The sequence below is a fragment of the Cetorhinus maximus genome, chromosome 20 (assembly GCF_964194155.1).
Source record: "Cetorhinus maximus chromosome 20, sCetMax3.hap1.1, whole genome shotgun sequence".
NCBI classification, from domain to species: Eukaryota; Metazoa; Chordata; class Chondrichthyes; order Lamniformes; family Cetorhinidae; genus Cetorhinus; species Cetorhinus maximus.
Window position 1 is genome coordinate 88202627 of NC_135898.1, and position 27159 is coordinate 88229785.

At 46.7% G+C, this 27159-nt stretch overlaps 1 protein-coding gene across 2 annotated transcripts in view; it reads left to right on the forward strand.

The window, feature by feature from the left end:
* The window catches only part of hpse2 (heparanase 2), a 342759-nt gene that overhangs the window by 175955 nt on the left and 139645 nt on the right, over positions 1–27159 (forward strand). For both annotated transcript variants that reach the window (XM_078565124.1, XM_078565125.1), the window contains exon 5: positions 22430–22601. In XM_078565124.1, the coding sequence (XP_078421250.1) occupies positions 22430–22601 (172 nt within the window). The remainder of the gene's footprint in view (positions 1–22429; positions 22602–27159) is intronic.

The following is a 27159-nucleotide window of genomic DNA, read 5'->3' on the forward strand; positions in this document are numbered from 1 at the left end:
CAGAAACTGAACTGGGCTAGCCATATAAATACTGTGGCTACAAGAGCAGGTCAGAGGCTAGGAATCCTGCGACAAGTAACTCACCTCCTGACTCCCCAAAGCCTGTCCACCATCTACAAGGCACAAGTCAGGAGTGTGATGGAACACTCTGCACTTGCCTGGATGAGTGCAGCTCCCACACACTCAAGAAGCTGGACACCGTCCAGGACAAAGCAGCCTGCTGGGTTGGCACCACATCCACAAACATTCACTCCCTGCACCACCGACGCACAGTAGCAGCAGTGTGTACCATCTACAGGATGCACTGCAGCAACTCACCAGGGCTCCTTCGACAGCACCTTCTAAACCCACGACCATTATTATCTAGAAGGACAGGGGCAGCAGATAGATGGGAACACCACCACCTGGAAGTTCCCCTTCAAGTCACCCACCATCCTGACTTGGAAATATATCGCCGTTCCTTCACTGTCGCTGGGTCAAAATCTGGGAACTCCCTCCCTAACAGCACTGTGGGTGTACCTACACCACATGGACTGCAGCGGTTCAAGAAGGCAGCTCACCACCACCTTCTCAAGAGCAATAGGGATGGGAAATAAATGCTGGCCCAGCCAGCGAAGCCCACATCCCAAGAATGAATTAAAAAAAAAGAATTCCATCTAACCACCTATCAGAGCAGGCACACCTCATTTTGCTCCATGCAATGACAGATTTGTCAAACAACAATGTGCTTGATGATCTTTGGAATATATTTGTTTTAAAGGGTGAGCGCAGATAAGTGTCATCTGTAAGAAACGATGCCGATGAAGAATGGCACTCAGCAACATGACCTGAGTTAATACCACTCGGATATTCAACACAGAATATTTGAAGGATATTTTTGTACTTCTCGGACATTTTGCTTTATCTCTCAGCATCCAGCATTGACAACCCTAATCCCTTTGAGCTACAGCCAAGGGGACTTGGCTATCAGTCACATTTTAAAATGGAACATGCGACACTCACCTTCAGATATATCCCTGGGAAGCACATACCCGGGGAGGAGAGGAATGGCAAGAGTCGGAGGAGAGGGAACGGAGAGAGGAGGGATCACAATGACGTTTTACAAGTAGCTAGGAATGGCATAAGAGGTTCACATTGTTCTTGCGAAAAGACTGACGTCAGGTTAAATCCATTTCAAATATCACACGGCTTCATTTTACCGCAGCAGACTTTAGATCCAGATATAAGGAGGGAACGTGAGGATTGTTCTTAATGCCCTGTTTAAAGTAATGCTTTTATTTTAGGACATTTTGGGGACGTATTTTCTTTCTATTGCATCTAGTGTGTTTGACTGCGCTGGTGCAGCAGGTAGAAGACAATAGTTTGGGAAAGATTGCAGGCCCATAATGGAGTCCACCAGCTTGTCCATCCATGAATTGAGCAGAACATCAGGCATATTCTTGTTTGCAGTCTGTAATCCTCTCTGTCTGGTCCACCTTTCTAGCACTTGTAACAGTGACTGTGAAACTACTGGAGTGTCATGAATACTCACCTGGTATCTAATGTGCTTTAAGGGAAAGAAATCTGCTGTCCTTACCTAGTCTGTCTTATATGTGACTCCAGACCCAGAGAGATGTTGACTCTTAACTGCCTTCCAAGCCACCCATCGATATTCAAGAAGGTGGTTTGCCACCACCTCCTCAAGGGCACTTAGGGTGGGCAACACATGCTGGTCTTAACATTGACACCCACATCTTGAGAATGAATAAAAAAAGTTCTAGAGTTTTGTTTTCTTAATCAAATGTGGTAATTTGGGAGAGCTTGTGCATCAATTCCTCTCAGGAGATTAAATCTATTGAGTCATGCCCATGTTAGTGCAGGTTGTCATCAGTCTATAGATAGGGCAAGCTTGATGGGCCAAATGGCCTTTCATGTTCCCTGCTTTCCTCTGCCCCATTCCTGTAGAAGCAGGTCCTTCCCTTTTCTTCAAAAGATGTTTAATTTTAATATTTATGCTCCGCTCACATGACAACCGTAGTGTCGGCTGGAAGTGACTTTTCTGAAGCCGGATTCAGGTCTAACCTCCTCCAAGCGGTCTCACTCCACTTCACTTCAGTCTTAATACTTTTAATTTACAAGCCAAGTTTAGTGTCGGCCGAAAGCGGTTTTGGCTTCACATGGACATTAAACTTGCAGAGCATGAGTCATTGAATTATTGCAAATTAAACAAATGTAACTTGAGGAATGTGCAAAATAAACAGAATAGCAACACTAAATCAACTGAAACACTCTCAGGCAAGTAAAAATCAAGAAAAATGCTACCAACAATTAAATATACACACATCAAGTTCCCCATAGTTGCACTCTGCATCCAATTGCAGTATAAAATCACTGGGTCCAGGAATCTCTCTTGTACCCAGTGCATTTTCATAAGTTCCCAATAATAATATACCTCCCAATTCTTCCCTCATCCTTTGCTTTTCAAAATCTCTGATCTGCAGCATCCCCAAATCTCAATTATCCCTCTGATCCCAAGACTGGACCGTCCGTTTATTGCCTATTCCAATGGTGGGCCACAAGTTCTACCTAAAACTAATTAAAGAAATGTCCTTTTTGGAATAAGCTACACCACGAAAAGAGAGACTGATTTTTAGTGACTGGGCCTGAATGATCATTCAATACCCTCAAAGGTTAAAATGAAACCTCCAAACAGAGGGCCGAATGTAAAGAGTGATGGGGTCAGAAATGCTCTGGTCCTTTGCGTCACAATTTTGTCATCACAAATAAGTTGGTGATTTTGCGACGAGTTTACAACTCTGCTACAAACACAGAACAGAAGCATTAACAACGCTCAATGACTCTACTCCATTCGCGCATTCCCCCTCCATCATTCTTCCGCAATTATTACTTGGAGGCAAAATTATGAGCCTTGTTGAAGTAAAACTGATTTATGTCCAAAACTTAAGGCCCTAAAAGGACCTGCCCACTCTCGTGCTCGGGAATTTCGGATGCCCCAAGACAGGATATGAAAATGACTCACCTTGACCGGTATTTGGAGGAGGTCTTTCTGCAAGGGCGGTTTTTCTTTTAACAGAGATCTGTGGTTTCAGGAAAGAACCTTGAGTTCTTGACCATTTCAGAGATTTATTGTGCTGGCCTCTATAAGGGTAGTGGCTGTAGCTTCTACATTAGTTACTGCGCTGAGTCACTTTCTGAAGGCGTTGTGTGTTTAGTGCTTGAAGACCCTGGTATTAGGCATGGACTTGGAAAAACTGCCCTCATTTGTAAGTTGAAGCAGTAGGTATTGGGTGGGTGGTTGAATGCGGTGGGCTTGGCAACTGAGCCTAGTGCTGCCATCTAGACTAGATACTGAGAAGCAGGAACCTTTGTTGGATTTTTTTTCTCCCTTGCCCAGCCCAGGGTCTACGGGCTAGTTTAAAATGCCCCGACTTCTAAGGACATTCTCGGAATTTGGCAACCATCACACACGCCCAGGCAAGAAAGAAAGAAAGAGTTGCATTTATATAGAGCCTTTCACAGTCTCACGATGTCCCACAGTCCACTTTAGAGCCAGTTCAATACTTTTGAAGTGTAGTCACGGCTGTAAATGTGGGAAATACAGCTGCCAATTTGCACACAGCAAACTCCCACAAACAGCAACGTGATAATGGCCAAATAACCTGCTTTCACGGTGCTGGGTGAGGGACAAATATTGGCCAGAACCCTGTGAAGAACTCTCCTGTTCCTCTTCAGAGTAATGCTGTGGGATCTATTACTTCCACCTCACAGAGGCCGACAGGGCCTCTGTTTAACGTTGCATCCGCAAGTCAGCGAGACGCTGACTCAAAGGCAACATCACAATCTGCAAACCAAAGTGATATAGATCATGTTTAATGAAGAGATCATAGTGACTTAATCTGAAGCAGTGTAAGCAATTGCAGAATTTCAGTTTGCAAATCATTGCTCCCTAAGTGTTTACACTGTGTCGTGATGTATTTATACTGTTAGCATTTGCCATGCCCAACTCTGACAGCATGAAAAATGCCTGGGCCTGTTATTTTAAGCAGCTTTTCACAGAAAAAATGTTCCCGCTTAGCACAAAGCCCCTTTCGGGTGAACTTTTTGCTTTTAAATAGTTTAGGCTCTTTGTATCCCCCCTGACGTGCAGGGAATTAATGGGCTGGGCGTTTTATGCTCTACGGTAACCCCCCTCCATCATGTCAAGTTTTTCCAAATATTTTTATCTATTTATTACTCTCAATACTACTTTCTGTTTCTATCCATTTGGCTTTGAAAATGGATGGATTTCAATTATAAAAAGAGTGAGTAGACGGTTGGGTTCGTACCCAATGGGATCGCTTGTTCCCTTCCCCCCGCTGCCAACCTCCCTCAAACCCAACTCCACCTCATCACCTATAAAAGAGAGCAACCATGTCATTTTTTGTTCTGTGATAGTCTTTGTGTCTTGGATTCCAGATGCGATACTTGGTTACCAGGCAGACTGCAGTCGTACTCTGGTATCTGCTTAACACTTGTTTATTAGTACTACATCCAAACAGGGTACATAGTAGGCATAAAAACAAAAAACTACTGCGGATGCTGGAAATCCAAAACAAAAACAGAATTACCTGGAAAAACTCAGCAGGTTTGGCAGCATCGGCGGAGAAGAAAAGAGTTGTCATGAGGACTCGAAACGTCAACTCTTTTCTTCTCCGCCGATGCTGCCAGACCTGCTGAGTTTTTCCAGGTAATTCTGTTTTTATACATAGTAGGCATGTTGTTCCGAGGCATGGTGTTCCAACCTCCCGCTCTCTCAAGTCTAACACATGACTGACAGATGTCGGTGATACATCGTCATCTACGTCCTACATTAACACATCCCAGCGGTTAACCCTTCTTACTACAATTTTAATAACTGTTATTTTTGGGGCGGGGTATCATTCGCAAACATCGACCAACAGGAGGCACTCTAACTGTCTGACTGAGTGCCCCGAAGTTAATGGGCACCCAACTGTTTTGGGCAGGATTTTCCAGTCCTGCGGGCGGCAGGCATCATGGCGGGCGGGACCAGAACATTCGGAGTGCCGCCAGAGGTCAGTTTGTAAATGGTTCGCAGCTTCCCGCTCCCAAGTTTCACGGTGGGTCGGGTTGCTGGCTGCACCACGATGGGAACCGTACTCGCATGCGTTTGCATCTCATGAATGTTCATTCAAAAATCCGGCTTGCTGGAATCACGCCCCCCCCGCTCCAAACCATTGGCTAATTAGACCAGAGCCAATTGCGACTGGATAAAACAGACGTGCACCTGGCGAACGGCACTTCACTCACAACCTTGCAAGGGAGGGGGGAGGGAGTTTATAATCACACGCTTGAGGGAGGGGAGAGACAAGACAGAGGCTAGGGAAGGGGCTAACAGAGGCACATGACTGGGGGAAGATTGCCTGAAGCCCAGGAGGGAAGGGGTGGACAGAGACACATGAATGAGGGAGGGAAGGAAGGGGGGGCATAAGTGAAAGGCAAGTCCTGGGGTTGTGCGCGCCATGCTATAAGGCTGTGCCTGGCATGCATCTCCTGGTCTCAGCCCAGGGAGTGGGAGGGCTTGTCCATCCTGTGTCAGTCGATGGCCAGCATGGCGTGCAGGGAGTGGTCAGTCCCTCACACATCTCGGCCCTGGACGTTGGTGGCCTGTTTTTGGGTCATAGATGGCACAGTCACAGTCAGTGGAGGTGTCTGCGGCCTGTAAATGGGGAACGGGTAACTAAGAGGGGGCAGGAACTCGATGGTCTCATGTGGTGGGGTGGGGAGTGGGTTCTCGGTAGATTATTGTGCATAAGGCCTCAAGTTGGGGACAAGGTTCCTGTCGACATGGGGCATGGGCACATTAACAGAAAATGGTTCAGGGGCAGGACAGGGATATCCACCAGAATTACGATGGATTCCAGGATTACAGGAGGAGGGAGAGTGTTCAGAGGAGGAAAACTTCCACATGATGCTCTTTCAGGATGATAGGAGGGAGTTGGATGGTCACAGGGGCAGAGGGGGGGTGGTGGTGCTGTTAGAAACTGGTCTCATAGTAGAACCGGAGCAGCACCGACTGTGTCACCAGCCGATGGAAAGATGCAGATGAGAAGTAACCTAGGGAAAAGAATTGCCAGGGTAGAGGTCTGAGGACTTGAGGGAGGAGTCGACTGCTGCACTTTTGGGCCGATTAATGGGGCACCCTAATAAATTCCACTTCAGGACATGGAAAGTAAGGCTCAGCTGAGACATAAACAAAAATAGCTGGAAAAACTCAGCAGGTCTGACAGCATCTGCGGAGAGGGATACAGTTAACGTTTCGAGTCCGGATGACTCTTCATCAGAACTAAAGAAATATAGAAATGAGGTGGAATATAAGCTGGTAGAGGGGGGGTGGTGAGACAGCTGAGACATGTTAGGAATACTCAAATGCCAATTGAACGATTTGGGCAACTTAAGTCGTGGGGCCCTTCCTCGTGAGAATTGAGGCTACTATTAAAGATGTTATAACTGGGGCACTTAGATAAGTTCAAGGTAGTCAGACAGAGCCAACATGGTTTTGTGCAAGGGAAATCCTGTTTAACCAGCTTATTGGAGTTCTTTGAAGAAGTAACTGGTGCTGTGGATAAAGGGGATCCAGTGGATGTGCTGTACTTAGATTTTCAGAAGGCGTTTGAAAGGTTATTGTGAAAAATAAAATCTCAGGGTGTAGGGGCTAACATATCGGTGTGGATAGAAGGTTGTCTGGCTAACAGGAAACAGAGAGTTGGCGTAAATGGGTCAGTTTCTGGCTGGCAGGATGTGATGAGTGGTGTACCACGGGGATCAGTGCTGGGGCCACAACTCTTTTCAATTTATATAAATGATTAGATGGACGGACTGATGGTATGATTGCTAAATTTGCTAATGATACAAAGATCGGTCGGAAAGTAAGTTGTAAAGGGAACATAAGGAGGCTACAAATAGATATAGATAGGGTTAGGTAGTGGAAAAAGATCTGACAAATGGAGTATAATGTGGGGAAATGTGAGGCTGTCCATTTTGGCAGGACAAATAAAAACAAAGCATATTATCTAAATGGTGAGAGATTGCAGGGATCTGAGATGCAGAGGGATCTGGGTGTCTTAGTGCATGAGTCACAAAAGGTTAGTATGCAGGTACAGCAAGGAATTAGGAAAGCTAATAGAATGTTACCATTTATTGTGAGGGGAATTGAAAAGAAGAGTAGAGAGGTTATGCTTCAGTTGTACGGGGCTTTGGGGAGACTACATCAGGAGTATTGTGTACAGTGTTGGTCTCCTTATTCAAGGAAATTCGTAAATGCATTGGAAGCAGCTCAGAGAAGGTTTAATAGATTAATACGTGGAATGGGTGGGTTGTCTTACGAGGGAAGGTTGGATGACTAGGCTTGTATCCACTGGAGTTTAGAGCATTAGGTGGTGACTTGATTGAAACATCCTGAGGAGACTTGACAGGGTGGATGTGGAGAGGATGTTTCCCCTTGTGGGAGAACCTAGAACTAGGGACCACTGTTTAAAAATAAGAGCTCGTCCATTTAAGACAGAAATGAGGAATTTTTTTTTCTCTCAGGAAGTAGTGAGACTTTGGAATTCTCTTCCTCAAAAAGGTGGTTGAGGCAGAGTCTTTGAATATCTTTAAGGCAGAAGTAGATAGATTTTTCATAAACAAAGGGGTGAAAAGATATCGGGCGGGTGGCGGGGGTGGGGGGGTAGGCAGGAATGCGAAGTTGAGGTTAAAACTAGATCAGACATGATCTTATTGAATGGGGGAGAAGGGTTGAGGGGCCGAGTGGTCTGCTCCTGCTCCTAATTCGTATGTTCGTATAAGAATCCACAGTAACTTGGGGCCACATGCTGATTGGGTATGAATGACCATTTCTCTCTCACATTGGAATGTGCAGAGGTCGGAAGGATCAAACTGTAAAAGGGGCAGCGGCTAAAGCGCAAATGGCAAAAGCTCCAAAGATCTCTACACACCGCAGCGGAGAGGTTCAGCTTTTACCCAACAATTACAGTCAACACATGAGTGCAGGTTTGGGCTCTAGTCTACTCCAAAGGAGGCAGCCTGACAGTGCCCTGCACTGAGGCTCATAGCGCCTGGCTGTACTCTTCCACATCCTACCCACCCTGTGAAAACACTGTCATGCCTATGGCGTCTGGGAAGGGGGGGATCAGCCTCCAGGGTGTGTGACAGTTGCAAGGGCGGATCTGGGAATGGAGTTCCTGGCATGAGGTCAGCCCAAGGGCTTCCCAATGGCCCACTAGCTTGGCGATGGAAAGTGATTATTGTAGGGTTATGTTCAATCATGTCTCTGTTTAATTTTCCTGCAGAGACAATATGAACCATACGAAGATACGAGTTAGGAGCTGGAGTAGGCCACGGGAAGCCTCCTCTGCCATTGAATAAGGTCTTGGCTGATCTGATTGTAACCTCCCGCCTACCCCGAGACGAGGAGGAGTGCAGAATGGAGGCGGCCGGCAACGCCGCCTTTTTATGGCTGCCATGGAACTGAGGAGGAGGAGAAGAAGAGCCCGTCGCCCTCAGGCAGGCCTAAGGAAAGCTCCTCGCCCTGAGGGACATGGGCCAGTGGCCCCATGAAAAGCCCAGAAGCTGAAGGGGAGATACCAGTTCCATGGAGGTATTTGGTGCCACCCAGGGTGGACTGAAGATGCCCCTGATACTTGCAAACGAGCGAGAGACGGAGCTGTTGATGCCTCCATTTGTGAAGGAATGTGGTGGCTCACACCTGCCATGTTCTTCAGGAGGATCTGACACCATACAGCCTGGGAGGCTATCCATTGGCAGTGGCTCTAAAGGCGAACGCTGTACTCAACTTTATCATGACTGGTTCGTTCCAGGGCTCCACTCGGGACGTCTGTGGATTATCACAATCCTGTGAGAGGATATCGCCCTATTCAGTAAGACACACAATTACGTCCAGTTCTCCCTGGGTGAAGCCAGCCGGCTGCCAGAGCTGTGGGATTTACAGTGATTATCGGCTTCCCACAGGTGTAGGGTGCCATGGACTGCAGGCACGTGGCGTTAAGATCTCCCTGGCAGCAGCCACAGTGATTCACCAACAGAAAAGGCTTCCACTCTCTCAATGCGCAGCTGATCTGTGATCATCAAAAGCAGATTATGCAGGTCTGTCCGAGATACCCCGGGAGCTCCCATGACTGGTACATCACGGGTCACTCACAGGTGCCAAATCTTCTATGGCCCTCAACGTACCCAGGGCTGGCGCATCGACGATAAAAGCCACCCCCAAAAGACATGGTCAATAATGCTTGTTCAGCAGCCACAGAGTTCTCCAGAGGAGGAGGTACAATGCAGCTCAGTCTGTGACACGCTCATTGATTGAGCAGACCGTTGGCATGTTGAAGATGTGTTTCCAATGCCTGGACCAGTCAGGCGACCTTCTCCAGTACTGTCCCAAGAGGGTGTCCCACATCGTCGTGGTTTGCTGTGCTCTACACAACCTAGCGCTCCAGATGGAGAGATGGAAGAGCTGCACATCTCCTCCAATGAGGAGGACATCGAGAGGGATGAGCTTGATGAGGGCGAAGATGTTGAGGCTGCAGAGGAAGAGCCCATAGTAGGGGCCAAACACGGCAGGCGTGCCTGTGAGATCCTTATAGGCACCAGTTTCCAGGACGATGAGGACCTATAGCTCATATGAGCCACTTTCACCGGTGCCCTCCATGCTGCCTTGACATTAACGCCTTCTATGCTATCATCAGCATCTCAATGAAGGTCACCAATCTCAGGATGAGTAGTCACCATCTTGCGTGATGATGACCTCATCCATGGACGGCTAGGCAGCCTCTGGGATGGTCGTTTTCTTATGGGAAAGGAACTTGACCAGCGCAGACTGGGAAGAAATTGGACATGGTGCCATCTTTTCAAGCTTTGTGCCAACATCTCACTGCCCATGGCAGCCTTCACCAGGCAGGAGCAGCACTGCAAACCTCAGTGCACTCATGGCAGTATGCCTGGCACACTGTAAGGTGCCTCAAGGGGGACAATCATCAATCACTGGTTCTCATGTGAACGTCTGAGGACTGATCTGAATCTGGATTGTGGCATCTCTCCACAGGCCATCCCTGATGAGAGGATAATATTCTGACCTCATCCTCATACTGAGTCCCCAGCATGAGATCGTTCTTTAGGATGCTGCGATCGGTCACTCTCAGTCATGGGTGCGAGCCCGAGAGTCAGGTCACCTTTGTGTGCACAGAGAGAGAGCCTCAGCAGCACCATCGCCTGAACATTGACAAACGCTCATCACCCAGCCTTCGTCTGGAGTTTGCCAAGTACACGTCCAGCATTACCTGGGCATCTGTGGGTCAGAAAATGTTGACACTGCATCTGGGAATTACTTTGTAACTTTGTTGATAATAAAGAGCGCACAGCAGATGGAGTGGAGCTTTGCTCTGATCCCATTTGAGGCCTCCACATTTTCATTCCAGCAGCATCAGATAAACACAAGGAAACCTAAGGCACTGTTGGCTCTGTCACAATCAGATACCCATGTTGGTTGTCCTTCGGAGAGCTGGCTCAGAGATGTCAAGTCACGCTAGCCAGACCTGAAGGCCCAAAGCAGCATCCTCCCATTTAATAGTCCAGCACCTGGGGCCTAGAAAAAGCTCCTCTGATCTCACATAGTTATTGCCGTCCAGCGGACATTTCAGTAGTTACCTAGTGCTAGCTAGGTCCATAGCTCTGCCTCACGCAGGTGACAAATGGGAACTACAATAGGGATGATGTCGGGCTGTACACAGGCTGCCACCAGTGCCTGAGATCCTCGACTATTATTTGAAATGTAACTTACACTCAAGCCGGACATGGAGGCCATTGAGAGATGCACTGAGTTAGATTGACTCCAGTGCAGGTCCACATTGACCAGTCTTCAGTGCAGCAGCATCAGGAGAATAAACCAAACTACAAAATATATACACATGAGGCCACATGACATGATCCTCTGACGCAAGTCTAAGAAATGCATTGCTCGACCTCCATCATGTTAATACTGAACGAGGCTTTGGTCATGTCACTGCTGTGGACAGAAAGGTGACTCTCTGTACTGAGGTTGTGTGAGACGCCATAGACCTGAGGCACATGATGGGAGATAAGTGAGGAGGAGAGAGCGCCTGTAACACTCGTATGACCTCAGAGCATTGCTTCAGACAGAAGAGCCATTCACGAGATGAGACTTTTCGATAAGCAAAATATATTTACAGATGTGCAAAGTATATACAGTGCCACCATTTGCTCTCAGTATTTCTTAATTTTCCTTACCCCACCGCTATGTCTTGGTGCTCCCCTGACATCCACAGCAGAGGTGGAGGCAGCCTGACGACAGCGATGCCTTCTTGGCGGGCGTCCTCTGGAGGGCCGAGACCTGGAGGGCCCCGGCCTACTTTGGGTCTCCTGCTGTGGGGCAGGTGCGCCCTCCTCTGCCTGATTAATTGGAGTTTTAGGGTCACAGGAAGAGAGGACTTGGAGCTGCTGGACAGCCCAGGAGAGTCCTGGGTGGATTGTGCCCCCGTGTCTGGCTGATGCTCCTCCTCCCTGTAGTTGCCCGAGGGGCCCTTCCCTGACTCCTTGAGGAGAAGGGGTTTCTGGAGGGAGAGCAAGGCGCCCTGTCCCCATCTTGCATAGGCACTGATGCACCCCATTCATGGCTATAGCAATGGTGTTCAGGCCTATATCAAGTATATATCCTGCACAAACTGCTGGACCAAAGTCTCATGGTGGTAGCCACTCTTTCAATGGTGACCTCGATGCGCTGTCATGTCGGTGCCATGATATCAGACAGAATATGGACAGACTCCTCCATCCTCCATTCTGCTGACAGCCTCTGACTACCCTGCCTGCTGTTCCCCTGCCTGTCCTAGGAGCTCCAACCTTTCTCTGAGGACCGACTCCAGAGGCTCATCATCGGACTCAGACTCAGCAGGAGCCTGGCCTCCAGCGATCCTCCGCGTGTCGGTGACCATGGCTGTCACTGCCTCCGCCTGCTGTGAACTTGGTTCTGTGCCGTGCTCACCAGATGGTGACCCCGAGCCTGGTCTAAAACGAGGTCCCACCGAGGTGTGTGTCTCTGCGCTGATGGAGGGTGCAGCTGAACGCACAGGGACGTCTCTACATCTAGTGGGTCCTCAGGATCCTCATCCAAGGTGGCCTGAGGCTGAGGCTGATGGGCCGGCTGGCGATGGTGTGCCTCTTTATCTTGTAATAGGGAGAAGAGGTAATCAGTGATTGGCTGGATAGTCATTTACATTAAAAAGCACTTACAGTTTCGGTGGGTAGGCGAAAAGTACTGGGTGGACCCTCACTGGCTTGTTTGGAGACACCGATCTTGCCTTGTCTGGAGACACCGATCTTGCCTTCGGCGCAGGAGCGATCCCATTCCTCGCCCATCAGCTCTGCTGACCGCTCCTCAAAGGTGGTGAGTGGCCCGAGCTCCGGCGTCCCCCACTCCGGTCTGGGATCTCTCCCCATTGTTGTGGATGATCTTTTCCTGAGTAAAGACAGATGGACAGACTGTGAGCAGACAGATGCCGGAGCAGATGGTAAGCTCGCCTGCCTTCGGTGTGCGCTGCATGGGCGTATGTAAGGGCTGAAGACGTGACTTGTGCAGCATGCGACCAGAGATGAAGGTGTAAAAGTGTGTGTGAGAGAATCACTGGTGATGTCCCTTGTGTTGGTGGTGTGTGAGATCCCTGTGGACTGTAATCCTGATGGCCTAGAGTGTGTGAGTTGAAATTGAAGAGGAGGTTGACTTACCCTGAAGGAGCGGATGAGATCATTCACCCTTTTTCTGCACATGATAGCGGGACTCCTCTGAGGAGTGTTGGCAATGACAGCCCTGGAAACCTCCTCCCAAGCCTTGCTGCTGAAGTTGGTGGGCCTCCAACTCCCACCACAGGGGTAGAGGGTTTCACACCGGCCCTTGACTGCCTGGATGAATGCCGCTACCTCCTTGTTGCTGAACTTGGGTGCACAGCAATTGTCTCTTCTCAGGACCATCACTCGCCAAGAGAAGCCCTAGGCTGCAGAGAGTGAATGTGGGCACGGGTGCCATTTAAATATGGCGCCCAGAAATATGAGCTGATGAGGTAATGGTGGGGCGGGTGAATCCCAGCCCATCCCATCACAAGATACAATGTGCTCCTCATTTATGCATATATAATGAGGTGAAAAGCGAAGGATCTGGTGCGGAGACCTACCACGCTGGCCCACGGGAACCACCCCAACGTTCCCGCCTGCCACCACACTTCCGGAGTGAAAAGTTCCACCCTTTGTCCCCATGGTGTCTCACCTGGAACTTCAGGAGCCAGGTATAAAGTTTAAATCCATGCTACCATCAATTGGTTTACATCTCCAATTGCTGCTAACAGCAGCAGATCTTAGCATCTTCCTTTTGGGGCTTATCCAATGGTGAGGCCATTTTCAAACCTTCAGGCTCTCAAAATTCAAACTGAGCCAATCAGCAAATACAGGAACCTAAACCAAAATAGGACAGAGTTGCCTGGGCTTTGAGTGCAGCACTGCCAGTAATAAGTGGCTCTATGTTGCTAATTAGCTACAGTTCGGGTGCCAATGTATTTGGGGGATTATCCCAGTGATTGCTTTATGGGGTTTGTCACTTAGCAAACCGGTGATGAATAGATGAAGTTCAAAGTGCACCTACCTCTCAATCATCTGATAAAGCAGCTGCTCAGTGTACAGCTCAACTACATAAACCGAGAGGCTCTCAGTCTCAATCCCTCTGAATTAGCTGAACTCAATTTGGGCCAGCGAGGTTTAAAACAATTAATCAGTCAGATCATTATCTAATCTTTGCAGCAAAATGACAATGTCTAGATGGTAGCTCATCCCAGGATTAGGCCTGCTGGCAATGCAGTCTCTAAGCCTTTTTAATTCTCCACTTTGGCCCCGCTCTGACCTCTCTGTCCTTGGCCTGCTACCGTGTTCCATTGAAGCTCAACACGAGGTCAGGGAACAGCACCTCACCTTTCAACGTTGAGTTCAACAATAATAGATCATAACTCCTGCCTCCATTGTGCCTTTTCTCTGCTGGTTTCTCTCTTTATTCCTTCACTTTGCATTTGGATGGACCACCCTCATGTGGGCATATCTTTTGTTTCTTCATAGTACCCATTAACACTTGCTTTGGTTTTTGCACCATGAAACCTTTTGTCATTGAATCTCTCCCCATCATAAACCTCCTCTTTTGTTCTTCCAAACACCCTTCCACCCCTGCTCAAAACCTATTACATTTCTATCTCTCTTCAGTTCTAATGAAAGGGTACTGGCCTGAAATGTTAACTCTGTTTCTCTGCCTGATCTGCTGAGTACTTCCAACAGTTTTTACTTTTACTCCAAATCATGGTCCCTGCTCACAAGTGAAGTATTAAAAATCATCTCCGGCACCCATGAACCATGTCCCTAAATACAAGACATCTCCATTGGAAAGGGAGCAGAAAAAAAGCGGAAAATTGAGAGGAAATTCAGCATCAATCACATAATGTTCCTCTCAAATTAACAACTGGTTGTCCAAACTGTCTAGATCTTTATCTGGGGAACTCACTTAATGGGAGGTGTATGTAAAATGTGCTGTCATATATAAAAAAAAACTTAGAAAAATGCAGTTTTATATTTTCAGTACTAAGATACTTTAGGATTATTTTAAGAGCTCACATTTGTGATATTTATATTGACCAGACTGCAGAATTTAGTGAATAATGAAGTGTTAGATCTGTGTCAAATTACGTTTAGTGATAATGAGGAACAGTAATGGAGAGTTTGAGATTAATAGCCACTTATTTAAAGGGGTCGCATAATCCAATAATTTGTACTTTTCAAACTGAATTTTAAACATTGCAGTTCGGGTACTCAAGTGTCTTATCGGGTAAATCCAGGTCAGGAACAGCACAGATTAGATGCAGAGTACTGCCCTCTACCGTGCATATGTGTCTCAGTTCCAACCTCAGACAGCACCTAATACTCCAATGTGACCTTCTTCTGTTTTCCACACCAACCTCCCTGCCCCCTCTCTGTGTGCCAATTGCTAACCTAATGCCAACTAATACAGAACTAAGGGCAGTGCCCACTCGGAGCTGGGCTGACTCACAAATTCACTTCGGATTGTGCAGGATGGCCAGAATCCAGAGGAGGTTACCATTGCAACAGCCTTTCCTGAATCTCGACTAAAGTCTGCTGATTTATTAACTAATCTTATGCATGCCAATTGAAAGAGAAAGATATAGACAGATCAGTGTCTCACAATCATCACTTGTTGGTTTGTTTCAAGCATCATGCTGAAGGAGACATTTGATATCAAGCTCCCCTTTCTGTGACACTGCTGCCCATTAACCAATGTTGCCATTCATGGTGTCACTGGGGTATATCTTCATAATGCCACTGCTGGTCCTCCCTAAATCTCTCCGTCTCTACCTCTTTCCTCTTTTAAGACGTTCCCTAGAACCTACCCCCTTGACCAAACTTTTGGTGATCTGTCTTAATATCTTGTTATGTGGCTCGCTGTCAGATTTTGTTTTTTAATGCTCCTGTGAAATGTCTTGGGATGTTTTACTGTGTTAAAGGCACTTTATAAACACAAGTTGTTGTTCAGTTCTATTCAATATATCTGTCCATAAGCTGTGCAGAATGGGTCCTCCACTGTATAGAAGGAATATGTGACAACTAAGGAGTTACACTGAGTGTAGAATGCCATCCTTTCACTTCTTGACCAGCAAGATTGAGGGAATAAGTGCCTTCTTTATGGTGGATGATGGGGAGGCACAGTCAGTTCAAACCCCATCATTTCCTTTATGCCCCAGATCATGGGTTTGATTCTAACCTTGACTAGTGGTTGTTCCGTCACTCTGATGTGGGAATGCTGAATGGGATGAGTTTGGGCAGTTTCAATCCAGGCTCCAGTTCACACTAATTCTCGGTCTATAATTGAACAATTGCAGCGATAGAAACTGCTGCAATCTATAGTATGGAGAAGGCGGGAGAATGGGGTTGAGAAACTTATCAGCCATGATTGAATGGCGGAGCAGACTCGATGGGCCGAGTGGCCTAATTTCTGCTCCTATGTCTTATGGTCTTATGGCAGACAGTAATGTGACAATGGCGCAGTGCAGATTGTCTTCTGAGAGTGGATTAAACGCTGCACAAACTCATATTGTACGCTGAAGGCTGTCTAGGCCCTAAGCTCTGGAATTTCCTCCCTAAACCTCTCTATCTCTCTCTCTCTCTCTCTCTCTTCCATGGAACCTACCTCCTTGACTAAGCTTTTGATCACCTGTTTTGAAATCTTATTATGCATCTTGGTGTCAACGTTTGTTTGATAATACTCCTGTGACATTGATAAAGTTGTAAATCGATGCAGCCATTGGCAATGTTATCATACAAAAATCTAAAAGACTTGGGACTCGGTTTTCGACGCTTGCCAAGGTCAGGATCAGGACAAGAGGTTAAAAACAGCCCTGATATGCCAATTCCCCAGCACCATCCTGTCTCTGTGCCATTTTTGTGGAGGCAGGATTGGGGACAGTAGCCAATCACGCTCATTAAGAGTCTAATTGAGGCCAATTAATGGAGGCCAACTGGAAGTTTCCAGTCGGCCTCCAGGTTCACAGAGGCAGCAAGGGCCAGTTTAGGTACCTGGAGGCAGACTGGGGGCCAGTACTCCAGGGTGGGCTAGAGACCTTCCCTGGCTGCCTGGGTACAGGAGCAGACACAGGCCATCCTGTATGGGGCTCCCACACTCCCCCCAAACAATGGCAGCTGGGCTGCAGAACTCATTTGTTAATATAAGATTTTAAAAAGTTGGAGATAGGGTATCTCCATTTTGAAGCGCGCTCTCTCTTACTTACCTTCCCTCGCAGCCTGCTGCTCCTTTCAGGAAAAGCTCTGATTGGCCCTTCAGCTTCCAGAGCCCACCCACTGCCTTTAACTGGACAGGGAACTGGTCTCCATGCCAATTGAGAGGACCGCTCCATGAAAAATCCCAATGATTGGCCGTCTCTCCCAAGGTTGGGTTCAGGACTGGGAAACAACTCTTTCCCACCCTTAGAAGCACCAAATTCTCTCTACTATTTTAACAGTGGCACTAAATCGTTTGACTATGACGGACAGTAATTTTCAGGTTAACATTTATAACTTATACTACACCTGGATTGAGTATCCTTACTGCAGAGTTTTTTTTTTGGATTTGTTCTTGGGATGTAGGTATCACTGTCAACACCAGCATTTATTACCCATCCATAATTGCCCTTGAGGAGGTGGTGCTGAGTTGCCAACTTCAGTTGCTGCAGCCCCAAGTGCAGTTTTGGTCTCCACATTTTAGGAAAGGATATACTTGCGTTGGAGGTGGTACAGCGAAGGTTCACTAACTTGGCCCCTGGGGAGAGGGGGTTGTCCTATAATGAGAGGCTGAGCAAATTGGACCTATTTACTCCCAAGTTTAGAAGAATAAGAGGTGATCTCATTGAAACCTACAAAACCCTGAAGGGGTTTGATAGGGTGAACACAGAGATTGTTTCTGCTGGTCGGGGGGGTGCAGAGCGGAGTCTCAGGATAAGGGGCCGATCATTTATGACTGAAATGAGGAGAAATTTCTTCACTCTAAGGTTTGTGAATCTTTGGAATTCTCTATCCCAGAGGGTTGTAGATGCTCCATCGTTGAATACGTTTAAGGCTGGGATTTTTAGTCTCTCAGGGAATTAAGGAACATGGGGAGCAGGCGGGAAAAGGGACTTGAAGCCCAAGATCAGCCCATGATCTTATTGAATCATGGATGCAGGCTTGATGGGCTGTGTAGCCTACTCCTGTTCCTATTTCTAATGTCCTTATGCTCTAACGTACACCCAGAGTGCAGTTAGGGAGTGAGTTCCAGGATTATGTGACAGTGACAGTGAAGCAATGGGTAAATATCCTGTTCCTGAAGACTGACATCCCTCACACAAATGCATTTTCACTGACATAAAGTGGAACATTTTTTTGGCAGTAATATAACTGTCAAGCAGCAAAGAAATGTGTTATCCTTTAACACATCCACCCCTTAAACAAATGCCTTTTACTGAGCCAGAATTCAGATTTTGGTGCAATTCTTTAGCGTATTATGGAATTTATCTCCCAGCACGATGACAGTGTGAGTGGAGCTAGTGTGCTCGCTCTGACTGGCTGCTGTTGTAAATCACCTACCTTCAGCTGTTCTGGTGAGATTGTCTCAAAATACAAACACCCACATGTTGAGGGCTGAAGCAATGAGTGCAGCATTTCTTCACTGCGGGAAACCTGTTGGCATTTCAAAGCTTTTGCGTCTTTCTACAGATTCATGGGGCAGGGTTTTTTACCTTGCCGGGGGGGAGAGGGGTGCAGTGGGCGGGCCTGGGAGCAGGCGCGAGTTGTCCGAGTGCCGCCTGCGATCGGGCCCAGGCCGCGATTTCACGCCGGGCCGGCCAGTTAACAGGCAGCCGGCGTCAATCGGGCGCTGAGACGCCCAGCGCTGCCTGGGTGAGGGCAGGAGGAGCGTGAGCGCGAGAGTGTGGCCGTGCACGGGGGCTGTGGGCACTGAACCCTCCCCGATGACATAGAGTCGCTTCAGGGAGGTGAAGAACTTTAAAAACATAAATAAAGAATTTTAAAAATGTTAAAAAAAAACACGTCCCCTCATGTGACCCTATCACGTGAGCAGGGACATGTTAAAAATGAGTTTTAAAAATTTTGATTTAAAAAAAAAAATCACTGGTCAAAATCTCATCCCCACCCCCCCACCCGTGGATGAGGTTTCACGAATAATGCAAAGGCCGCTTGGCCGAACGGCTGGATGGGCAGTGAAAAATCCGATTTCGTTAACAGATCAAGGGCCTTTAACAGGCCTCTTAACTGTTGTTGGGGGAATTGCCGCCTCTCGTGTGCGCCCATCGAGCGAAATATCGCCAGGCTGCGCGATGATGTCGGGACGCTTGCCCAACGTCACCGTGCACTATTTTACTCTCATCCAGGTCAGGCACACGCCCGCCCGCCCGACGAGGGGAAAGTTCTGCCCACGGAACTAAATCATCGGCATTGTGACTCATCCTTATTGTTACAACAGCCTGATTAATGCTTCACCCCCCCTCCCCTCCCTCCCTCCCGTTTAGGGACAGCGCCCGATTTCATGAGTCCAGAGGCAAACGTTAATGGGAACAACACACCACAAAGTGGGTCAGAATGACATCTCTCCAGCAGTTAGGAAGAGAGACCGCCTTCAAACAAAAGAGAAAAATCACACAGTAAACGTGATCTAGAACCATATATAAGTTTGCACAGCAGGATCCAATCCAGTTGATCCGCTTCTAACTCTTTCCCAGAACAAAAAAAAAGTCAAAACTGGGAAATTGGAATACTGGTGTGAACTGGTCTCCTATACTTCAAAATGGAACACCAGTAAAAACTGGGGAATAAGAGATAAAAACGAAAAACTGCGGATGCTGGAAATCCAAAACAAAAACAGAAACAGAAATACCTGGAAAAACTCAGCAGGTCTGGCAGCATCGGCGGAGGAGAGCACAGTTGACGTTTCGAGTCCTCATGACCCTTCTCATCGGTGGAGAAGAGCACAGTTGACGTTTCGAGTCCTCATGACCCTTCTCATCGGCGGAGAAGAGTACAGTTGACGTTTCGAGTCCTCATGACCCTTCTCATCGGCGGAGAAGAGCACAGTTGACGTTTCGAGTCCTCATGACCCTTCTCATCGGCGGAGAAGAGCACAGTTGACATTTCGAGTCCTCATGACCCTTCTCATCGGTGGAGAAGAGCACAGTTGACGTTTCGAGTCCTCATGACCCTGCTGAGTTTTTCCAGGTATTTCTGTTTCAGTTTTTGTTCTGGTGAATAAGAGTACTGGTCTTAACTGTTTTTTCCCTTTTGGGTTGCTAGGGAATCCCAAGTCAATCCTGCCCCACTCTTTCCTCAGAGCCCTATTTCGTTTGATAACAAATATTTATCCAATTTACCTTTAAAAGATGCAATGGTCTCTGTCTCGCACCCTGTAGCGAAGTATCCACAAGCTCCAGCAACCTTCAGTTTAAAAGAAATTACTGCACATCTCTTGTCTTTAAGACAATTTTAAATTGATAATCTTGCAGAAGTGACTCCTTAACCAGAAAAACATTTCTTTCCCTGTCGTCACCCTGGGGCACAATTTTATGGCCCCCTCATGACGGGGGTGGGGCCGGAAAATGCGGAGAGCCTTTCAAAAGTCCATTGACTTTGGACGGGCTGTAAAATCTCGCCGGTATAAAACTCCGTCCTTAATGATTTTAAAAATATCCTTTACGTCTCCATTTAGCTTTCTCTACTCTAGGGGGAATCAGTCCCAGTAGCTGAAGTCTCCCCCCACTCCTAAAATTTGTACTCAAACATCATCCTGATGAATCTGCCCTGTACTTTCTCAATGGTTTCTAATAGTGAGATACCCAAACTTGCAGCATTATAACTATTGCCTGACCAATGCTTTTCTCTCTTTACTTCCTTCCCCTTATACCTTTATGCTGCTACTTAAAATGCTCAAAATGCCATTGATCTAATTTCTGATTTTATCTACCTGCACTCATACCTTCAGAGAATTACAAGAAAGAAATTCTTGCATTTACGCAGCACCTTTCATGACCTCAAGACATTGCAAACTTGCTACAGCCACTGAGGCGCTTTGAAGTGTAGTCATTGTGTTGTAATGCAGGAAACATGGCAGCCAATTTGTGCACAGCAAGCTCCCACAAACAGTAATCTGATAATGACGAGATAATCTGTTTTAGTGATGTAGGTTGAGGGATAAATATTGGCCGGGACACCAGGGAGGACTCGATTCCTCTTCTTTCACCAAGTGCTATGGGATCTTTTACACACACCTGACAGGGCAGGCAGGGCCTCAGTTTAATGTTTCACCCAAAAGTCGGCATTTCTGACAATGCAGCACTCCCTTAGTACTGCAATGGAGTGCCAGACTAGACTATATGCTCAAGTGTCTGGTGTAGGACCTGAACCAAAACCTTCTGACTGAGAGGCAAGAGTGCTTCCCATTAACACCTAATGTGTGTGAACCTTTTATCTCCTGTGTTCATTCGCACCATTAGCGTCTCTCCATTGAGCATGAACTTTTCTCCCTGGCCGTCCCTCCAGAAGACTCATACTTATCTGCGCTTGTGTCAACTGAAGGCAACGATAGGGTTGGCAACCCTCTGGGATCGAGCGGGAGTCTCCAGGAATGGAAGATCAATCTCCAGGACACTGCTTTCTGCAACCCTAGAGGAAAATCATCAAGACATTAGAGAAGATTGCTCTTCTTTGTCATTTTGTTTGAGCATTTCTCTTTACCAGACATCAAAATATTGAAAACGGGGAGAAAAGGCTGTTTGGCCAATAGTCAAGCATCATCTAATTGGATAATGAGTCTTTGGCGTAGGAAGGTAGTACATCACAAGGATGGATGTGTTGGTCGACTGGAGTGTGGGGGAAAATCACGCGATAAAACCTCCAGGAAAACATTTAATCTCAGTTGGGCAACCCTATGCAACTAATGTGGGACAATGAATGCGGGCCTCAATGTGAGAATATATTTAAAGAAAGGTAGTGAAAAGGAACCCGCCTGGCTATTTAAAGTGAAGGGGCGTTCGCCCACTGTCCTGACCAACATTCATCCCTCAAACATTGCTGCCAACTACAGGTTAAGTGGCCATTTACCTCGTGTACTGCAATTTACTGCATTGCAAGCACTGACTGCACTTCATGAGAAATTGATTGGCTGGCCTGCCACTCGGGGTTGTCCTGATGATGTAAGAGGCACTTTACACACATGAGTCCTTTCTTCCTCAGTGGGTCGTTCCTGCTGTGTTACAGTATGAATCATACAGAAGCAGGCATGAAGAGCATGAAAAAATAAAGGCTACTTCATGCTGTGTGAATGACGATGATAGAGGAGATGTCAGAAACAGTGGGGATTTATAGTGGAGAATGCAGTGGGGATCTGAAGAATAACGTGTTTTCTTTGATGTACCTACGGGGAGTATGACTCCGTGTACTTTAAAAGATCTTTTATTAATAATTGAGCCACATATAAAAGGCGTTCTGCAATTCTTGAAACCGCTTTTTCCGATTTGTTACAGCATTAAACAATTTCTTGATCGCATTGTGCCAGATATAAACCAGCAAACTAGACGTAACCTTAGAAGCTCCACTTTTCCTGACAGTTCACCAAATGCATGTTATAAATGAGAAGAGTTTAAAAAAGGGGGAGGCAGCGGAGGTTTTCAGTAGCTTGATGTGTTCCTGGGTTACGACACCTGATCGAACGGCACCAAGCTTTTTCTTTCCTTCTCTCACACATACGTGTTTCGCAATATTTCCGCAGAGCCCAACAGCTATCGCACCACGGTGGGGAGGACGATTAACGGGACCCAGCTGGGAAGGGACTACATCCAGCTCAAGAACTTGCTGCAGTCTGTCCGATTCTACACCAAAGCCAGCCTGTACGGGCCGAACATTGGCCGGCCAAGGAGAAATGCTGCTGCCTTGCTGGACGGGTAGGTTTATCTGCAGCCCACAGTGTGGAGAGTGTGCTACAGCTGGGGACAATTTACTCCGCTGGTGTAATGACTCAGGATTTTCTCCAAATCACCGGCTTATTCTGCACTTAAGTAGAGGGAGAGCCATTAACCAAAAGTTACACGAGTTTAGCTAATTTCCCAATGAGGGTTCCCTATGGCTCCAATTCCTTTTTTTCTATTTCCTTTTATTGGGATATGGGCATCGATGCCAAGGCCAGCATTTGTTGCCCATCCCTTATTGCCCATGAACTGGATAGCTTGCTAGGCCATTTCAGAGGGCAGTTAAGAGTCAACCCCATTGCTGTGGGGTCTGGAGTCACATGTAGGCCCAGACCAGGTAAGGACAGCAGATTTCCTTCCCTAAAAAGGACATTATCGAACCAGATGGGCTTTTACAACACAATAAATTTCAGAATAATTTAATAATGATAATTATTTATTAATAATAATAATAATTTCAGGTTTTACCTTCCCCCAACTTTATGTTGCAATTTTTATTTGTTCTATGCAAGGCCTGGTGCAACCATTTGGCAAACTAGGTGGTGGCCTAGAGCGGCAAAATTTGGGGGGTTGGGGGCCAGCAAAAAACTGAATTAACTATTCACGAAACTACATATGCAAACACAGGCTTCAGGGAATGAAAGGTCTCGATCTACTGATATACACCCACATGTACTGACATACATACAGATTTCTATGTATTTACATTGCCGTCTCTCCCAAAATTTCATATCATATCCCTCGTTCTGTTTATGCAACAGTTTTACAAATTTGCACATCTACATGACCATTCCAAACCATAATTTAATCCAGCTCACTCTGTCGTAATGATTACCGATTATGTAAATTGTGCATAAAATCGTCTAGTAGCTGTTGCAGGAACAGATAGTATTACATCATTGTGAGCTGTATTACATGGGAAGAATTTTCCCTCCCCCCACCCGTTGTGGGGGGAAGGGCAGGAGCAGGTGCGGGTGGGCGCGCCTCTGATCGGCGCCCCCAATTGGGGGGCATGCCGCCATTTTGTGTGGGCGGGCCAATTAAGGCCCAGCCAGCGTGATGTCTGCCAGGAAGCGCTATGCGTTCCCTGTGCGGGCGGGGGGAATCCCTCAGCCGAGAGTGCGCTCCTTCACTCATGTACATAAAAGAGTGCACTCATCTCCCTGAGGCAAGGCGCTGCCTCAGGGAGATCGGTGCCAAATTTAAAAATGGTGAAGGTGCAAAAATAAAATTTCCCTGACATGTCCCCTCGTGTGACACTGTCGCATGAGTTGGGACATGTCCATCACTTTAAAGCATTTATTCAAATTTTTTAAATTCTCATGAAACCTCATCCCGCCCCGTGGATGAGGGTTTGATGCTTTTTCAGAAGCCTGCCAGGGCTCCCGACCTGCCCGCCAACCTTAAGGTTGGACGGGCAGGTCCATTAATTATCTCAATTACTTTTGAAATGGCCTCAATAGGTCATTAACAGGTCGGCGGGAGCACAGCTGATTCGGCTGGGCCCCCTGCCAACCTGAAAATTGAAATGACGCGGGGTGATGTCGGGAGTTCCGCCTGATGTCATCCCGCGACATTTTACACGTTGGCGAGCAGGCCCTGTTCCCTGCCCCAAAGATCCTGGATCCTGGCCATTGTAATGTGCATTTCTTCTTGTACATATCCTATGAAAAATGTTGAATAATGAGAATGTACAATCAGTATTATAATATTCTCCTTTTCCATGTAAAATAAATCTGTAATTATAAATGCAACATTTTCATTTATACGAATGCACAATATTCATTTTTGAAAACTAATTTTGGGGTTGGGGGCACAAAGCTGAAGGTTCACCCAGTATGCCTAATACTCTTGCACTGGCCCTGGCTCTATGTAAACATTTTTACAAGTTATTTTATTTTACTGCTTTTTGTTTCCTGGCTGGGCTGTCTGTGAAAATCCTTTCACGTGATTGGCTGCTTGGACAGCCTGATGAAATCACTAGTGCCATGCTGAGAATCCCCTAGTAAAGAACAGTGCAATCGTTGCAGTCGTAACACTGCATGACGATAGAGGTGAAATTCTCGCCAAAGAGAGCTTTCCATCTCTCAGTGAGACTTAATTCAAGGTCAGAGGCAAGCGCCCTTGCTACGCCACCAACTGCAAACTAAGGCTTGTCTTCTACAACACAGAAAATGTAACGATGCAAATGTTGTAACGATGTTACAGAGCCTCTTCACTGTCCTGCCAGTGGGTGATACCATCCTGCCTGGAATGTCGTGACTCTCCCCACTTCCCCCCCCCACGCACAAATGCTGTCCCTTTAACACCTTCACTCTTCCAAATTTAAACATCAACGCAGTTTGAATTCAACATATGAGATTAGCATAAAGTAGGTCAAAATCTTCAGACTGGAACCAGCTATCACATTCACTCGTTGGGCTAAAAGCCAGCTGGTTGGAAAAGAACCCACAAATACCCATTGATTGAAATTCCTTTTCTCAGAATGAGAATATGAAGGAAACAAAATGAGCTTACAGCATTTACGTTAAGGTTATAGACAAACTCTCTGCCTTATCCAGTTCTCCTCTCCCCCTCACGGAGAAAAGGTGGTGATTTATTCTGTTACGTGATTGCATCAACCATGTTAAAGCATCACACCCGAGCGACTATTCTTTATCCATGGGGTCAGGTTGACTATTTGACCATGGAGGCCTCCACAGCAGAGTACAATTGTAAGGAGTTCCTCCTTTATTGGGGATGGGTGGGATGGTTAAAATGGTACTTTCTGCATGGAGGGGTATCAAAGGGCACTATCTTCATGGGGGGGAGTATTAAAGGAATATATCTTCATGAGAAATTTTAAAGGAGTATTAACTTCATGGGTGGTACTTTAAAGGGTTACATCTTCATGCACAAGGTATCTGACAAACCATTCTTTATTTCATTGCAAATTTGTGATGAGAGGGCATAAACCACATTGAAACAGGTCACATCATTGCCTGTAAGGGTAGGTTTCCCCAGTTGTCACCTCTGGTTAGATACCTCGCTGGCTGACAGTGCGCACCGATATGTCACACAGTTTACACTTTACTCACGCACATTGGCAGCAGACCTCGCTCAGAAAATCCACCCTCTGATGGCATCATGGTGAAGATGGTGAGTCATCTCTCCAGCCAATCGAGAAGCTTTGCCAAACACTTTTTCCCCTTTAATTGCACAGCAACTTAAAATTAAATAAAAAAATAGCCTCCAGTCTCTTTAAAGGCTGCTGTTCAACCGGAAATGGTTGACAATTACCAGTAGCTGGTAAATATGACCTCCGATATACTTGAGTATTGCTGAGAAACGACATTTTGTCAAAGCTTTTCATCTTGCACTCATCAGGACAATCACAAGAATACCAATGTCGGGGGAAGCAACAACTTATTATTGATTGACTAAATGTCTTTTCTCAGCAATAATAAACCAACTCTTCATCACTGGATTTTTTTTTCTCACTATGATTTTTCTCCTGTCTTGCTCACAACAGTGTCTGAGACATTAACCTTTAGGTCCTGGGCGCTCCAGGGCAATTCTGCAGGGTTGGCAATCCTAATAAGACCTCTGGGCCTGGGCAGAAGCATCGGGAATGTTGTCTCCCCAACATCCAGCTCTAATTCTGGGATTGGAATTGACATTGGGGCATTTGACACGTTCCTCCCAAGTATGGGTGTGGATATCGAGACGAAATGCGCACGACGGGGAAGTTCCTGTAATTCGTTACAGAGCAATGCTATCCATCAGGAACAGTGATGATCATTTTGACTCTTCGTGCAAAAGGGATGATATCAGACCAGCCACGTTATACACCTTTCCAACAGACAATGGAAATGAAAGGCGTGAGAGACGTGGTTGAACCAAAATCACTCATTTTACTCAATATCACCCAAAAGTCCAAGTTACCCCCTGGGGTTGCTAAGGCGTGTGGAGGAGGATTTAAAATTCAGGAGCCATTTGAGTGCTGGGAATTATTCTGAATTATTATGAAGTACTTACATTTCATCGGTTGCTCTGCACATTACCCCACAGCCTGCAGCCATGGTTTCCTCTCCCACTCTTGAGGCCATGTCCCCAAATGCAGCCAGGAATCCCAGCAAATTATGGAAATCCATCTTGCATTGGAAAAATCAGGGCTACAGGCTTGGGGTGGGTACAAATCCCTCTCTTTTTCTGTTCCTCACACCCTTTATCTCTTTCCCTCCTTTTCTCTTTCTCTCTCGCACGCTCTCAGCCTTTTTCTCCCTCCCTCCCACCTCATCTCTCTTTCCCTACCACTTCCTCTCATCCTCTCTCATTCACTTTCTCCCTCTTTTACTCCCCCTCACTCAGTGCGGCTATGTCGTTGGAGGGACAATGAAGGAAAGTCAATCCCTGCATATCTGTCTTCATGTTCAGTCAGGCGAGGAGTGGTCTTATTTATGTAGTGGGTGTAGTTTTACATAGGATGCACAGCACAGGAACAGGCCAACTGGGCTATGTTGGTCTTGTGCTCCACAAAAACCTCTCTCACTCT